This window comes from Marmota flaviventris, chromosome 1, assembly GCF_047511675.1.
Source record: "Marmota flaviventris isolate mMarFla1 chromosome 1, mMarFla1.hap1, whole genome shotgun sequence".
Classification (NCBI taxonomy): Eukaryota; Metazoa; Chordata; class Mammalia; order Rodentia; family Sciuridae; genus Marmota; species Marmota flaviventris.
Window position 1 is genome coordinate 136,832,171 of NC_092498.1, and position 17,535 is coordinate 136,849,705.

Below are 17,535 nucleotides of genomic sequence, written 5' to 3' on the forward strand. Positions count from 1 at the left end.
GCAACATCTAGCTGATTGGCTCCTCTGCGGTGATGCTCATTGGACTGTTTCCCTGCCCTTTCAGACCACGGAGCTGCTCATTGGGGGACTTTTTTGGCTCCGCCCATGTGACCCAGCCAATCGGCTTCAAGAGCAGGAGGATTGTGGGAGGTGGAGAGAAGCTTGTGTGGGAGAGAGAGGCTTGTGGAAAGCCGGTGGTGGCAGTTGAGGCTCTGAGGGTTTTTCCTGAGAGGCTGTTTTGTTTGGCGTGTGTGGTTCTAAAAATAAAGTTAGTTTTTTTTGACAAGTGGCTCCTGATTGTGCCCAGCCAGACTGCGGCAATGTAAGAAAAAGGAGATAAGTTAAACTATTCAAAAATTAAAAATTTTGGTGCTCCAAAGGCAGAGTGGCCATGCCTGTGATCCCAGGAACTCAGGAGGCTGAGGCAGGAGGATTGTGAGTTCAAGACCAACCTCAACAACTTAGTGAAGCCCTGTCTCAAAATAAGAAATAAGGACTGTTTTGGGGGCTCAGTGGTAGAGCGCTTGCCTAGCATGAGCAAATCCCTGAGTTCAATCTCACTGCTATAAAACACCCACAAGACTGACCCATTTATATTGATATTCTGGAGAAGGCAAAACCGTAGGGTCAGAAAGTAGGTCTGAGGGGCCAGAGCCCCAAGGGGGTAAGGGATGGAGGGAGTGTGAAGGTGGGTGGGTACATTTGAGGGATTGTTCTTTATCTTGATTGGGGTGATGGTGACACAACTGTAGATGTTTTCCAAGGTACACTGAACAAAGTGACTTCCGCTCCGTGTAAATCATACCTCAATCAATATGACCCCTCCCTGAAGTCTTGATTTGCAAAATTGTAAATTATGATGAAAATCGTGTAAATACAATTTGCTGCAGAACCAGGAAGGGCAATTAGATGCACTGAAAAGGAAATCAGCATGAAGACACTGTGCAGTCCATACTCGGAAAAGCTGAAGGTTCCAAGCGACAAGACTGCACTGGTTCCTCTTCCTTTAACCCTCCATCAAGTCGTGAGAATAGGTGGCATGTTTAGCACTGCGGAAAATAATGACAAGAACAAAATAAAAACCACCTGTAAATAAGGTTTTGTTTTTACACAAATGGTAACTTATCACATACACTGTGCCTTTTTGTTGTTGTGTTTTTAACTGAATGTACCCTGGAGCTCTTTCTCCATCATTACATGGAAGGTTCCCTCTTACCAGGGATGGTAGCAATGCTCCCCAGGTCCCCACCTCCAGCTACTGACCTTGTAGGCAGGCCTCTCTCAGAACCCCTGTAATTCTGCATGGTCTGTTCCCTTTGCCCTTGACCAAGACAACAGCAAAATTATCACGGGGAGGACCCTATGCAGCAGGGCGAGACCAATGCACAGCATCTGCCTCAGTTATCTCCTTCAGAGATCCTGGATGCAGCCAGCTAAAAATGAGTCCCATTAGTCATCAAAATCTATCTTAGAAAAGGAGGTGGTGGCTTTTCTGTAAGTTTGGCACAGCACAAGCTGTTGAGGTAAAGCTGACCTGAACACCTTCCAGGACAGAGAAAATGTCACTGGCGTGTCAGGACACACACACACTAGGGGTATAATTCCACAGGACACACGTGTTGTCCACTGGGAACAGAGTCTACAGTGTCAGGGCAGGGTGTGCATGGGCCAGGTCATCAGAATATCAGGACTCCCAAGGTGACCCCCACTGAGGGACCTAAGGCTCTCACTAGAGTCCAAATTATTCAGTTTCGTTCAGGTTGCAAATGGACCGCTAGAGGCATCTTGTTCTAAACCCCTTTGCCAGCCAACAACCAGTGGGGACTGGATTCAGAATTCAAAGATTCAATCAGCTTGCCAAGGCAGCAGGGGGTGTTTTCCTCCAGGAAGAAGGGAGAGCTTCCAGAAACATCACAAATGTCCTTTCCTCCTGTGCTGAGCCTCCCAGGTTTTTTGTATTATAAAAAAAAAAAAAATCTGTTTGGATCTGGAACATCCCCCAAGCCCACGTGTTAAAGGATTGGTCTGGTTGCTTCTGGAAGAAGTGGGAACTTAAGAGGCGGGACCTAGGGGAAGGTCCTCAGGTGATTGGGGGCGTGCCCTCCAAGGGATAGTGAGAGCCCAGCCCCTTCCTCCTCTGTCCCTTCACTTCCTGGCCATGAAGTAAGTGGTTTTGTTGCATCAAGAGCCTCCACCATGATGCGCTGCCTCACTTCAGGCCCAAAGCCACGGGGCCAATGGACCATGGGCTGGAAACCCCAAAACTGGGAGCCAAAACAAACTTTTGTTCTTGTAAATTTATTTATCTCAGGTATTTGTTATAGTGACATAAAGCTGATGAATGGACCCACTCAGTAATTAAATCTTTAAATTTTTTCAGTAACCCCAGACCTTTTGTCCAGATGGGCTTTGTATCAGATAGGGGAAAAAGGGCATTTTTACAGAAATATTTTTATAAAACTTAACCAGAAAGATTCATTAGATTCAAGAAGGGGTTCAGGAAAAAAAAGCCTGATTTTTCACAAATTTCCAAAATGGGTATACACAGCCTGGCATGGTAGTACATACCTGTAATCCCAGCAACTCAGGAGGCTCAGGTAGGAGGATTGCAAGTTTGAGGCTAGCCTCATCAAGTTTAAACAACCTGTTTCAAAATTCGGGACTGGGGTTGTGGCTCAGCAGTAGAGCACTCGCCTAGCACGGGCAAGGCCCTTGGTTCGATCCTCAGCACTACATAAAAATAAATAAATAAAATAAAGGTATTATGTACAACTGCAACTAAAAAAATAAATATTTTTAAAAAAACATAATAAAATTTAAAAAATACTTTTTTGGTTGTAGATAGATATAATGCCTTTATTTTTATTTTTGTATTGTTATGTGGTGCTGAGGATTGAACCCAGTGCCTCACACATGCTAGGCAAGTGCTCTACCACTGAACAACCCCAGCCCTAAAAAAGTTTTTTTTTAAAGGGCTGGGGAGTTAGCTCAATGGCAGAGCATACCTGGGTTCAATCCCTAGTAACAAAAAAAAAAAAAAAAAGAAAAGAAAGAAAGAAAGTTTTATATAACAGACCACCAAAGCTGGTGATGCTCCAGTGGTCAAGGGTTTGCCTAGCAGGTGACGCCTTGGGTCTGACCTCTGACACTGTAAAACAATAAATTAATCAAATTTAAAAAACAATACATGGGCTGGGGCTGGGGCTCAGTAGAGCCCCAGGTACAGCAGTCACCTAGCACGTGCAAGGCCCTGGGTTCAATCCTCAGCATCACATAAAGATAAATAAAAATAAAGGTATTGTGCCCAACTACAACTAAAATAAATAAACAAATATTAAAAAATATATATATATGTGTGTGTGTTACAGATATTATATAGATTACATATGTGTATACATATTTATAAATAAATAACATGTAATACATATATATATATTACATAGAAAATTTATTTGTATGTGTGTATATAAACATATACACACACATACATATATATTTTCTACATATTATATATATATATATAATTTCCCAGCCAGGTGCGGAGGCAAATGCTTGTAATCTCAGTGGCTCAGGAGGAGGAGGCAAGAGGATCCCAAGTTTAAAGCCACCCTCAGAAACTTAGCAAGGCTCTAAGCAACTCTAAGCAACTGTCTCTAAATAAAATATAAAAAGGGCTGGGGGTCAGGGCTGGAGTTGTGGCTCAGTGGTAGAGCACTCGCCTAGCACATGCGAGGCCTTGGGTTCGATCCTCACCACCACATAAAAAATAAAATGAAATAAAGGTATTGTGTCTGACTACAACTAAAAAAAAAGGCAAAATATTACGAAAAAAAAGGGGGGGCTAGGGGTATGGCTCAGTGGGTGAGTGCCCCAGGGCTCAATCCCTGGTCCTGGTACAAAAAAATAAAAATAAAAACCTACCCTGTTGGTCCTGAGCTGCTGAGCAGCCTAGATGAAAAAAGTCTCACTGGGTCTGCTCTGCATTTGACCTAGTACTTCCTGCGGGTGCCCACTGGGAGAAACTGAGTGAAGTGGAATCAGGTTCAGACCACAGTTGCAAAATGCAAGGGACCAGGAACAAGCAAGAGAGGCTGGAAGGGTCCAGGCCCTGTGACGTGGCCTCCCCAACATGCTGCTGTGGGTGGGGATCCTGAGTTAAAGGAACGGACCACAGAAAGATGGAGCTGGAACTGGGGTGTGGCATGTAAACTCCCATGTGCCAGGCCCTGGGTTCCATCCCCAGCACTGATAGGGAAGGAAGGAGGGCAGGCAGGGCGGGAAGAGCAGGCTGATCTTGGATGAGCAAGAGCAAACCTTTCATCAAGACTTCTGTAAGTGACCCAGGTGATCCAGCAGCTCCAAGGTGTTTTCGCCCTATGTGGCTCCACAGAGGGGTGACTCCAATCTGCCACCATCATGGAGTCAGGATCTGACTCACTGGGCAAAGCAACTGTGCCTGACTTCGGCTTGGAGTCAGTGTCAGGCACCTGGGCCATCAGGGTGCCAAGGAGGAGGGCGCCAGGGCGCCAGGGCTGCAGCCGCTGGGACGCTCACACTCCACCCCAGGGAAGCTGCTGCTTGACTTTCAGCCTTTCATTCCCCAAACAAAGCTTCTGCCTTGTGAAGCAGTAGAACCAGGCGGGGTCATCGCCAGTGTGTCAGGCTGAGTAGAGATGCCATGGCTGCCAGCACAGCGCCAGAAGTCCCCAAGAGCAGCCCCAGTTCAGTGACTTGCTGGGAGCACTTGCAGTCCTGGTTACAGCCACACGCACGCTGGGATTCACGACAGCCAAAGAACAGAGCCAAGTGAGCAAAGGGAAAGGTACACCAGGTGAAGTCACAGGAAGCCAGCGAAGCTCCCAGTCCTCAGGCCCATGGGGTCACATGCTCATTCCTGCAGCAGCCTGTGAAGTGGTCTCTGAGAGGGACTCTGGATCAAGTCAGAGTCCACCAAGATTTTGCCAGGGGTGGGTTGTTGGCACCCTCTGCAGAGAACAGCCCAAACCCCAGGGAAGGGAAAAACACTGTGTGTGTGTGTGTGTGTGTGTGTGTGTGTTTCTCCCCGCTGTGGTGCCAAGGATCAAACCTAGGGCCTCACACATGTAGGCAAGTGCTCTACCACCCAGCTCCACCTCCACCCGCCACTTGTGCAAACCTCTGGGCATAACCACTCTTGTCATTTCTGAAATCCAGGTTCCAGGGTGCCAGCCCAGCCCCCAGTGTGTACCCTTTCTGCCCCTCAGGGTGTGGTGCAGGTTGGCCCATCTGTTTAGAGTGACCGTTGAGCAAGGTCCCTGGAACCCACCTCTTGGCCCAGGCTGGGCACAGAGAGCAACGGCCACATCCCACTGCTGCTAATCTGTTATCACCTGAGCCCAGTCTGAGCTAGTGGCATCAGGGAGGAACAAGGGTGCTCCAGACACAGGGCTACACACGTTCCCCTCCCAGGGCTCTGCCCACAGATGGCAGTGGCACCTGTAGGCATCCAGATGGGACTCAGACACACAATGTTTCTGGAAGCAAAGTCCAGAGGGGAGGAGGAACATAGTCACAACCCCTGCTCAGTTGAACTGGACACCAGCCTTTGGCTCCCAGGGCTGCTGATGACGTGCTTCCTGGATTCAGCAAACATTGACCTTGTGCCCAGCATATTAGCCAGGCCAGGCTCCAGGAATAAGGGTTTGAATTGGCCACAGTGTGCAGGGGACAAGGTGTTCCTGCTGGCTTGGGGGGATGGGTGGGCTGCACTGAGCTCTTCTCCCCCAGTGGAACCTTCTAGGCCTGTGAGCTCCACTCTAGTTTTCTCAAATGGAAAATAGACTCAGGGAGCTGAGGTGGATGTGGGTGGTGGGGAGGCAGGAAGCCTGGAGAGCCATCTAGGAGGTAAAGAATGAGGGGGTGGGACCAACTCGCCTGCCTATAGAATATCCCAGAAGACAGAGAAAGGCAGGGAGGGGATGGGTGGATGCGTGGATGAGATCCAGCTGCAGAGTTCAAAGGGCTGCAGGGCAGAGTTCTGTTCTGACCCCAAGGTCACCAGCTCTGTGATCTTGGGGAAATGCATTTGCCACTCTGGCCTCAGTTTCCTGGGGACATCAATATCTCCCATTTCGATGCAATTTAAACTGTGGGCCCCAGAGGTAGAAGCCCTGGTTCACACTCCAGTTCTGTGCAGCCACTTGCCAAGGGCACAGCCTGGGAGAGTCCTCTGTGTGTCCTGTACTCCAACCCCCAGGGTTGCTGGCCAGGGTTTCCATCATCAAAGTAATGAAGAGAGTTTCAGGAGACTGGCATGGACCCAGAGCCTGGTGGGTGCTGGAGACTGGGCAGGGGCAAGGCCAATGCTCTCTTTCAATACTCAGGCCATAGCAATGTCAAGGACTCAACCCCCATCAGGGCCCCCCAGATCACAAAGAAACAGCTATTGAGCCTGTATTCTGTGCACTGTGCAGGTCCAACTCCAAAGACTGGCACTGTATCTCACAGAAGTCCTTCCATGCTATTATGGTTCTCATTTTATAGATGGAAAAACTGAGGTCAGAGGGTCTGTGGTGTTCCCCAGTAAACAGTATATAGCAGAACCAGAAAGCAAACCCCTGAACACGTGCTCCAACTGCCATGGATAAACCCTTTTATCCCAAAGACAGTCTATGTGTTTGTTCTGCCAAGAGGAATTCAAGACCAGTGCACAGATTCCCGGAGTAAGAAGTTCTCAAGCTTCCACTGCCCTCAAGCTGGCCTTGGCTTCTGAGCTTTGACTCTGGATAGCAAAGATCACAGTCCCACCCTGGGGTCCTGGCGGAAATGTACCCTGGGCTCCTTGCCCTGGCTCTGCCCCCACTGCCTAGTGGACCAGGGTAAGTCACTCCCCCTCTGAGCCTGGCAGCATTGCCTTGTCCTGTGAGGCTCAAGGCCTTTGGAGCTGAGCTCACCTCCCCACCCCCAGGCGGGCCAGGGAGGTAGGGGAAGGCCCTGCCTCCTGGTAAATACGACTGTCCAGCACTCCCAAGCTGCTTGTCCCGGTCTTCCTGGCAGGAAGCTTGACCCAGATCAGCCATGGTGAGGGTCTGCCTAGGGCCATGGTGGCTCCCTGGGGGATAAGGACCTGCCATGAGACTTCAGCAGTGCCTGTCCCCCTGGCAGAGCCTCACTGTCTTTTTCTTTCTCCTTAGACGACCTATAGTGACAAAGGAGCAAAGGTGAGCAGGAAGGGAATGGGGGACCTGGGTCTAGAAGGGAGTCTGGGCTGGGGAGACCAGCATGTGAGCACAAAGTGGAGAGGAACAAGATTGGGGGTCTGTTAATACCTGGGCTCCCCCAGACTGGCTGGACTCACTTGCATCCTCCTGAAAAACTGTCAGCTCTTCTTCATTTACCTGCTGAACTCTTCATCTCATTTGGAAGCTCTGGCTAAGTCTCCCTTCAATCCCTGCTGCTGTGGCTGTTCCTCCTGGGAAAGCTGGGCTGCCTCCTGAGGGGCATTCCCAGTCCCAAATACTCCTGCACACTCCAGGGGCTCAATTTCTAAATGAGCAGTGTCTCCTGAGGCCAGGCAGAGCTCGGTGGGGTTTGGCCTCTCCTAGGTGCTGGAGCTGAGTCAGCCTCCCTCCTTCTCTCCTCCTGCAGCCTGAGAGAGGCCGATTCCTTCACTTCCACTCCGTGACCTTCTGGGTTGGAAACGCCAAGCAGGTATAAACCAGGGCAAGGTGTTGGAGTGGGCAAAGGACAGGCAAGAGGGTCCCCTGGACAGGGCAGGCCCCCAGCTGGTCTGGGATTGAATCCTGGAATGGGGAAATGGGGGCCCAGTAGGGATCCAACACTTTGAACCCCAGCTGGAAACTTCTGGGAGGGCATAATGTACCCAAGAGCAGCCTTTTCCCCAGTGCAGTCTCTGCTTCTGAGCAAGAGGGCAGGCAGGGGACAGGGACTCTCATCTGGGCCCCAGGCAGGTTCTCCACCCTCCCGAACACTGTCACCTCTCTGTCTTTAGGCTGCCTCCTTCTACTGCAGCAAGATGGGCTTTGAGCCACTAGCCTACAGGGGCCTGGAGACGGGCTCCCGGGAGGTGGTCAGCCATGTGGTCAAGCAAGGAAAGGTACGTCCACACCCCAGGGACCCCTTGCTCTCAGGGCTCTCTTGGGGGCTCTAACGTGGTCGGCACCTTTGCAACAGGGACCTTCCCAGGCGGGTCTCCTCAGCCTGGTCCAGTGCTGGCCCCACAAGTTCAGCAAGCCAAGGCCATAGGTGTAGGGAGTTTCAGCAGAGTTGTGGCCCATGGGGTTCTGGGAGTTCTCCCCCAGGGGACCCAAAAGCTGATCATGGGTCCCAAGGGTGGCACAGGAGAAAGTCCCCAGCCCTTATGACCAGGGGGAGAGGCAAGGCAGAGAAGGAGCTAGAAGCTGTGATTCAGGAGTCCTGCATGGCTGCCCCCTGCTCCACCAGGGGTGAGCAGGACGGAGGGGAGGTGCACCTGCCCACGCTCCCCTGAGCCACCAGTCACACCCCCTTCTCCACCATGGTAGATTGTGTTTGTCTTCTCCTCTGCACTCAACCCCTGGAACAAAGGTGAGGGGCCCCGGGGTGGCAGCAGGGCTGTTGGAGGGGCCAGGGGTCAGAGGGCAGGGCCTGGGAAGGGCACGAGGGGGGCTGAGCCCAGAAGGCTGAGAGCCTGTCCAGGGGCCTTGAACTCCAGTGCCAGCGCTCCCTGCCGACCACAGAGATGGGCGACCACCTGGTGAAACACGGGGATGGCGTGAAGGACGTGGCTTTCGAGGTGGAAGACTGTGACTACATTGTGCAGGTGAGAATGCACCTGGGCTGGCCTGGGAAGAGGCCTTAGGCGTATCTGGCTCTCCGTGGGCCACAGGGACCCTGTCAGTCAGGGCTGGATGTTGGCATGACATACCTAAGTCCTAGTGACAGAAGCCTGGCCCTTACTGTGTGTCCTCGCTTTCATGTTCCCACATATGTAAAATGGGGATAATCATAGCCTGTACCTCACTAAGTTTTAAAAGAGGAAATGGAGCCAGACATGGTGGCACATGCCTGTAATCTAGTAGCTCAGGAGGCTGAGGCAAGAGGATCAAAAGTTCAAGGGCAGAGTCAGCAACTTAGTGATGCTCTAAGCAACTTAGGGAGAACCTGCCTCAAAGTAACACTAGAAAGGGCTGGGGATATGGCTCAATGATTAAGTGCCCCTGGGTTTCAAACACAGGTACCAGAGAAAGAGAGGGAGAGAGAGAGAGAGAGAGAGAGAGAGAGAGAGAGAGAGAGAGAGAGATAGATGGGGGTGGGGAGAGTGGAAATTACAATTTCTGTACTATGACTCTGAACCACATGCAGTCCTAAAGAATGGTGAGGCCCTGGGTTCAATCCCCAGCACTGAAGGAGAAAAAAGAAAAAAAAAGATGGATTGGAGGTTCAGAGTAGATTTCAGAGCTAGCATGACTGGGTCTGGGTGAGTTCGTGTTCCTCGCTGTAGAAGGCAGACAGGGCTGCTGTGAGGACTGCCGAGTGCATCCCCAGAACAAGCCTGGCCTGGGTGTTGCATTGGCCTGCAGTAAGCAAGGGCTTGCTAAATTAAGGCACAGACTTGGCATGCAGGGCTCCTGGAACAGGGCCCAACACACAGAGGTCACTTCAGAAATGTCTACCCCCATTCTTCTTATCCTCCACTCTTTGTACAGGGAGGGATGCTGAGGACTGGAGGGGGAGGAGGGCCACAGAGTGAGTTAGGAGAAGCAGACACACACACCGCCTTGTCTCCCAAGCCCCAACTCTGAGCCTGGGCCTCAGTTTCCTTTCTTGCTCAATGGGGACTAGGCACACTTTGGAGGGGGGACAGATGACACTGCCATGTCAGAACCACATAGAAACCAACCCAGCCAGAGGAGCAGGCCAGGACTCGGGGGCCCCAGCCCTCACTGCCTCCCCCTGCTCCATCTCCCTGCAGAAAGCCCGAGAACGGGGGGCCAAGATAGTTCAGGAGCCCTGGGTGGAGGAAGACAAGTTTGGGAAGGTGAAGTTTGCTGTGCTGCAGACGGTGAGTTCCCTTTGATGTCCCTGCCCCCTGCTGCCAGAACCCACTGAGATGCCAGGATGCTCCTAATTCACCCCATTATACCATCCCACCCTTGGGCCTCAGAACATGGACTTCCCCTGGGATCTGACCTCTCAAAGTGCCTGGCCAGAGTGCAGAGGTGGCTGGGGCCACCAGCCACCCTTCCCAGGTTCCCCTGGCCCCCCCAGTGGGAGGTGACAGCTTGCGGGGCATCAGCTTTGTGCAGGGACTTGTTCAAAAGGAGAGAAGGGTGGGCCTGGGAAGCCATACCCCACACTAGCTGTGAGACCTACTTCCCTCTCTGCAACTCAGTTTAAATAAGGTGGAACTGGACTCCTGTGTGACCTGGGGCACACTAATGCACCATTCTGTACCTCGGATCCTTCAGCTGGAACCCTAATCAGGGCCATTGTGAGTGCTGAGTGTGACCATTGGCGTAGAACACTTAGAAGAGCAGAGCCTGGCACACCATAGGCACTTAGCAGAGATGACTGATTCTGCAGCCCTTGTTGCTGTAGGACAGAGATAGGCCCGAGGTCCCACCTCCTCAAGATCACATCAGGCATTAATCCCATTGATCACCCTTCAGCATGATTAGAGCCGATGCCTCCACGGTTATCATCATCAACACAGTTTCACTGAGCACCTGCTATGCGCCAGGCACTGCCTAGGATCCAAAGGCAGCATGATGAGTAAAACAGCATCCCTGTCCTCACAGGGCTTCTGGTCCCCTGAGGCAGTTAGATTGAGATTGAAACTCCTAAGTGTATGATAGAAGGCAACACATGTCAGTCAGGGGAAGTGACTTTCCCAGGATTGATTTAGGAACTCAGGCTGGGTCAGGGCCATGAAAAGACCCAGCCCTGCCCAACCTTGTCTCCCTGCCTGAGCATGGGTGGGGTCCTAGGGCTGAGCCAGTCTGCTTCCCACCCGCAGTATGGCGACACCACACACACTCTGGTGGAGAAGAAGAACTACACCGGCCGGTTCCTGCCTGGATTCGAGGCCCCCCTGCTTAAGGACTCCCTGCTTCCCAAGCTGTGAGTGCCCATGCTGCAGGAGTCGGGTGGAGAGCCCTGAGGCGGGTGGAGAGCCTGTCCCCCTCCTCCATGTGGACTGGGCTTCTGTGATGGGATGGAGCTCCTGGTGGCTACTGGAACCCTCTGAGGGCACAGAATACACAGGCCACAACACCTGAGGGCCCCAGGTCCCATCCCAGCTTCCTCCCTCCTCAACCACTGGACCTTGGGCAGGGCGCTGCAGTTTTTCATGGCCCTGGGTCTTCATCTATAAAGTAGGGGTTGCACTAATGAGTTAATTAAGTGCTTTGGTCCCCTGTAAGAGCTGCAGAGGTGGGGGCTGTGGTTATTACGGGGGCAGTGGGATTGGTGAGATTTGGGGGGCAGCCTTCTCCTTGCCCCTCAGTACTGTCCTTTTCCTAGGCCCAAGTGTGGTCTCCAGATCATCGATCACGTTGTAGGAAATCAGCCTGATCAGGAGATGTTGTCTGCCTCAGAATGGTGAGCCCTGTCCCTCCCCCACAAGGGCCCTCGCCCTAGTCCTTGTACCAGGTAGAAAGGAGCACAGGTGGGTGGGAGGGGAACCTGGGCCAGCCCTTCAGTTATTCCCCATACATTGTCCCCTGAAGAATGAGAGGATCAGGGCCTACTGCAATCCACATCCCCCCCCATGAGGAACTGCAAGGGTGTTCCTTCCAGTCAGTGGGGGGCAGATGCCTCTACCTGACTTGGTCTGCTTCCTGCTGGCCTCCCACAGCGGGAAGTGGGGAGAGACCAGAGCAGAGGTCTGAGCTCCCTTTAGAATAAACCCAATCATGGGAACTGACTGGCTCTGACCATGACATTAACATACTCATGAGGCAGAGCCCTGGGTGACCTAATCACCTCTGAAGGTTCCCTAATACCATTGCACTAGCAGTTAAAGGCCAGCAGGAGGCACAGGAGCCCCCTTCACCACCCAGTCCCCCTACCTGAGCATGGCCTCCTATGTGGCTTCTGATATGAGACACTTTATTTCCACCTTGAGAAAAACTGTCACAACAAGGGTAAAGACCTACAGCATGTATGATGTGATTGTCATCTCCCTTCTGGAGCCCCCTTGGGGACATGTTCTGGAGGGTGGAAGTGGGAGCAGGGGAAGCCAGTCCCAGGCCAGAACTCAGAGCAGATGTGTCCTGCCTGCCACCTGCAGGTACCTGAGGAACCTACAGTTCCACCGCTTCTGGTCTGTGGATGACACACAAGTGCACACAGAGTATAGCTCTCTGCGCTCCATTGTGGTGACCAACTATGAGGAGACCATCAAGATGCCCATTAATGAGCCCGCAATGGGCAGGAAGAAATCCCAGATCCAGGTGCAGCCCTGCCTGGGTGGAGAAGGAGAGAGGAGGGAAGAGGCTTGAGGCCTCCGGCAGGGCAGGGCAGGGGTGTGGGGAATGGAAGCAATGACAGTGGCCTCCTGTTCGCCTTTCCCAGGAATATGTGGACTATAATGGGGGAGCTGGAGTCCAGCACATTGCCCTGAAGACCCAGGACATCATCACAGCGGTGAGAACACCATCCCTGGTCTTAAGCCCCCTCCCTTCAGCTCCAGGGATGGTCTCTGCAGAATGGGAAGGGAGGGGACAGTGGCAGTCTGGGGTCCCCTTCTCCAGCCTGGAGGGCTGACAGGGTTCCCTGCCTGGTTCCTGCAACTCCTGTGCAAGTAATCCCTACCCATCTTACTTGGAAGAGTTTGGTGTCTCTAGAACACTCTGGCTTTAGTGGTGACAGATGCTAGAGGATAAGGAAGACTGCATCCTGCTCCCAGATCTGCAAGTCCCTTGCCATTTGTCTCTGGGGCACTCAGCAGCCTTCCTGGGCTTCAGCTGCCTCACCTTGAAAATGAGGATATTATACTATAAGATCAGACTTGTGCTATCCTCCAAATCAAGCACCCTGTGTCTGTAGCTCTAGCCCTTGGGGAGGCGGGTCCTGCCTAGGCCTTAAGGGGAAGAGCCTGGACTGTCCCATCCAATCCTGTGGAACTTCATTTGTATCATGCCTGTTGAGGCCCTGCCATGTGCTAGGTGCTATTTTAGGTATGTGGGACACATTAGTAACAGTTTCTGCTCTTATGGAGTCAAAAAGCAAATTAAATAAATAGGTGGTGTGAGAGGTCTGGAAGAACAGGTAGGATATGGGGGAGCAAGGGTGGGGGCTTTTCACCTTTAAAGTGGGTGGTCAAGGAAGGTCACATGGGGAAGGAGACTTTTGAGAATGCAAAGGGTTGGAAGGACAGAAGCCCATGGAAATCTCTAAGAAGGACCCCGGGCAGGAGGGATGGCCCAGGCAAAGGCCCTGAGATGGACATCTTCCAGGAAGTTTGCAGGAACAGCAAGGAGATCATCAGTGTGACTGGAACAGAATGAGCAAGGGAAAGAGAGGTGGGAGATGGAGTCTAAGGTGGAAGTGGGGGCAGCTGGTGAGGGCCTGGCAAGAACCTGGAATTGGACTCTGAGATGAGGCACCACTATGAAGTAAACACTGAATGACATGATTTGGCCTGTGTTTGAATAAAATCCACTCTGGCTTCTCTGCTGAGAACAGATACTTAAATCTCTCCATGCCTCAGTTTCCCAGCTATGAAATGCACAGAGCAGGATTGCTTCAGGGACAGGAGGAGGCAAGACTAGAAAGACAGGCACATAATGGTGCTCTGTGAATGTCAGGGATCCCTGCTCTAATGGGACTCAGACAAGGACAGAAGGGGCTGAAGCCACACTGCATCCTGGCACTCAGGAGAGCAAGGACAGGGATCCTGCCTCCTCATGGCCCAGCAGCTCCACCTGGCTTAGGGACATTGAGCCTGGAAACACAGAGGCTGACCTCAACCTGCTCTACGACAGATTCGTAGCCTGAGAGACCGAGGCCTGGAGTTCTTGAGTGTTCCGTCAACCTACTACAAGCAACTTCGGGAGAATCTCAAGACAGCCAAGATCCGGGTGAAGGAGAGCATTGACGTGCTGGAGGTGAGGCCCAGAGGGATGCTAGGCCACAGGCAATGTGAGCCCTGAGTTCCATCTGGCCTCCCCCACCCTGCAGCAGACACAGGCACACAGAGGGAAAACCAGAAAGAAACAGAGTGTGTGTGTGTCGGTGCCATATAAAGTTAAAACAAGCAACCTAGGGCTACTTTACAGGAAGTGGCGAACTTTCTGAGAAGGTGACTTTAATTGAAAGCTATATAATAAGAGGGACCTGGCCAAGAAGAGAGCTAGGAACAGCATCCCAGCAGAGGGAAGAGCAGGTGCAAAGGTGATGGGGTGGGAGCAAGCTCCAAGTGCTCGAGGAGCAGGAAGAAGGCTCATGTGGATTGAAGACAGCATCTGAGAAGAGGTGTACCAAGGCAGGTAGGCGGTTCCACTTGGGGGCTCTTAAGACAAGATTTTGCACTTCTTTAGCCACAAAGCATTGAAGGTTTTTTTTTTTTTTGGTTTTGCTTTTTAGCAGGTTTTTTGGGGCATAGAAGTCACATTAAATGTTACCCATTATCTATATGTTAAAATCAAAATGAATTTTAGATTTTTTTTTTTTTGTACAAGGTATTGAACCCAGGAGTGCTTCACCACTGAGCTACACCTCCAGCCCTTTCTATATTTTATTTACAGACAGAGTCTCACTGTGTTGCTTAGGACCTTGCTAAGTTGCTGAAGCTGGATTTGAACTCGTGATCTTCCTGCCTCAACCTCCAAGATGCTGGGATTACAGGCGTATGCCACCATGCCCAGCTCAATTTAAGAACATTTTCATTTTCCCCCAAAGAAACCCTGATCCTCTTAGTTGTTACCTCCCAAACCCTCCACTTCACTCCTCCTGCCCCAACTTTAGGCAACCACTAGACTCCCTTTGGTCTTAACAGATTTGCCTAGTCTGGAATTTCATATAAATGAAACCATACAACATGTGATCTGTTATGACTAGGTTTTTTTCACTTAGTATAAAGTCTTCAAGGTTCATCCAGTTTTAGCCTAAGTCAGTACTTCATTTCTTTTTGTGTGTGGAGTGCTGGGGATTGAACCCAGGACCTCGCACATGCTAAGCAATCCTTCTAACGGAACTCCCTGTCTCTCGCCCAGGAGCTGAAAATCCTGGTGGATTATGACGAGAAAGGCTACCTCCTGCAGATCTTCACCAAACCCATGCAGGACAGGCCTACACTCTTCCTGGAAGTCATCCAGCGCCACAACCACCAGGTAGGCCCTGAGCAGGGCCTGCAGGGAGCATCATCTGCTTTCTGGGTCCCCAGCTCACCTGCTGTCTCCCATTCCAGGGTTTTGGAGCCGGCAACTTCAACTCGCTGTTCAAGGCTTTCGAGGAGGAGCAGGCGATCCGAGGCAACCTCACAGATCTGGAGACCAACGGGGAGGTGTCCGGCATGTAGGCCCCGCCCACCGAAGGCCAAGCCCCTAGTACTGGGACACGCCCACCTTCCCCGCCCTCAAAGTCAGATCCGCCGGGTCTCGCTTCCCCATTTAGACCCCAATCGACTTCGGGATCCAAGGCTCCGCCCACCACTGACCACGCCCCCCTGGTTGAGCTACTCTTGTGATTAAAGTGGACCTGGTCCAAGGCGGTGTGTGGAGTTTGTGCCCGGGAGGAGCAGTGGCGCCCCTTCGCCACGAGGGGGAGGCCAGAGCCACGGCATTTCGGAGGCATCTCCTTAGGATCCCTGCGCCCTGCGACCCAAGCCATCGTGGGGTGGGGTGCAAGCGCTTTGCTAAGCGGGACTGCGCTGGTCGGGGGGATTTCTGGAACATGGGGACCGGGAGCCTACAATCTAGAGAAAGGACCCGTAATACCGTTTCCTAGAAGACAGTCAAGCAGGTCTGAGGTTGAGAGGCGATGGAGGTGGGAGGAGGACTAATTCAATCAAGGGAAAGCCCCTCTGAGAAGGTGACTTTGGGGAGCCGCCGAGGGAAATAGGGGAAAGCGTTTCTCGGGTAAAGACAGCGGCAAGAGATAAGGTCCTGAAGTGGGACAGAAGGTGGCAGCATCCAGACTGGTGGCTTTATGACTGCTAAAGATGCGCTGTCTTGGACTTGGTTACCGGGCGTCCAAACCTCTGAACAAGTGAGAGGGGAGAGTTAGCCAAGGGACTTTAGGGGCGCTATCCTTGCTGGGCAACCAAAGAACACAGGACAGGTAGAAGGGATCTGAGCCTCTCAGCTTCTGCCCTGCACCCTCACGTGACAGTTCACGATGCCCCACCCAATGCCACTACACCCGCCCTTGTCCCCAGTGAAAAATACTTTTAGAAAGGGGTTCTTCATACTCAGCCACCAGCGACCCTTGCAAAAGAATGAGGCAACTGGTCCTGAAACCCTTGAGAGGCAAATATTTCTTCAAAATCAAAGAAGAGGAGGTTAGGGGAGTAGCTCAGCAGTAAAGAGTTTGCCTAGAATGTGTGTGCAAGGCCCTGGGTGCTGTCAGTCCCCAGCACAGCAAAAACAGACAAACAAACAAACAAAAAATCAGGCAGCAAAGAAGAGATGGGTGGGGGGCAAATTTGGTCTCTTCCTTCTGCTTTACATGCTGACATCCCTGCCTGAATAAGGGTCAACTCAAAACTAGGTACAGGTGGATGGATCTCCAGGCAGGGGGAAAAAAATCTGAGATGGTATTAAGGGGGAAATTGAGAGATTTTTTTTTTTCAGATTAGAGAAAATATCAGGGTTTCTGGGATCATGAAATTCAAAAATGAAAAGAACATGGGAGAGAATCAAGATGAACAGGTGCCAGGCCCATGCAAAAATAGTCTCCCTCTATTCTCCCATGACTTATGCAAAGGGAAATTCTATAACCCAGAAGGCAGCAGATTGGTGGCTTCTAGGCTAAATCTGGCCCATAGATGTATTTTATGTTGTCTGCATGGTTTCAAACAAGTTTGCAACAATATTGTAGAAAGTTGTGCTTTTATATACAGACTCTGGTTCTTTCTGGAGCAGTCAGAGGACTCAGGCTTGCCTTCCTATGCAGCAACAGGCAGCTGGTGCTAAGTGTAGGTGCCTCTTTAGATTCATTTGAAGGCTTGGGTTCTGGGCAGAATAATCCCCCGTTAGCTGGACTCAGACTAGGGAACCAGACTGCGGGGTTCACATCCTGATCATCGCTAGCTGTATGACCTTGGCATGCTACCTGGCTTCTCAGTGCCTGTGTTTCTTCATCTCTTGAACAGTGCTGAGAGCTGCCGAGTTTCATATCAAAGGTATGGCTTGCACAGTGAGGAAATATATGTGTTTTTATTCCTGGAAAAGGGACTGGGTGAATGACTCCTGCCCAAGTCTGCCTGGAACCCCCACCCACCTCTCCCTCGGTCAGATATACACACATCTCAAGTTGGGGTTCTCCTTTTAGCCCCCTGCTATGGAACCAGTGGAAGAGCCTTACTCAGCAGGATTATGGGAGATCAGAGGG

At 51.6% G+C, this 17,535-nt stretch overlaps 1 protein-coding gene and 1 long non-coding RNA gene across 2 annotated transcripts; one reads left to right on the forward strand and one right to left on the reverse strand.

Moving 5' to 3' along the window:
• Positions 1 to 816: 816 nt before the first annotated feature.
• Positions 817 to 15,467, reverse strand: LOC114103443 (uncharacterized). The gene is made up of 2 exons (XR_003584675.3): positions 15,373 to 15,467; positions 817 to 1,049 (listed from the first exon to the last, which is right to left on the reverse strand). It is a non-coding gene; the product is annotated as an uncharacterized lncRNA (long non-coding RNA).
• Positions 8,015 to 15,690, forward strand: LOC114084392 (4-hydroxyphenylpyruvate dioxygenase). Its single transcript, XM_071609068.1, has 11 exons — positions 8,015 to 8,095; positions 8,523 to 8,565; positions 8,718 to 8,800; positions 9,953 to 10,042; positions 10,997 to 11,100; positions 11,503 to 11,580; positions 12,272 to 12,434; positions 12,556 to 12,627; positions 13,968 to 14,090; positions 15,198 to 15,314; positions 15,392 to 15,690. Exons 1-11 carry the CDS (start codon positions 8,015 to 8,017, stop codon positions 15,500 to 15,502), a joined length of 1,065 nt encoding a protein of 354 aa, XP_071465169.1. The 3' UTR covers positions 15,503 to 15,690.
• The last annotated feature ends 1,845 nt before the right edge of the window (positions 15,691 to 17,535 follow it).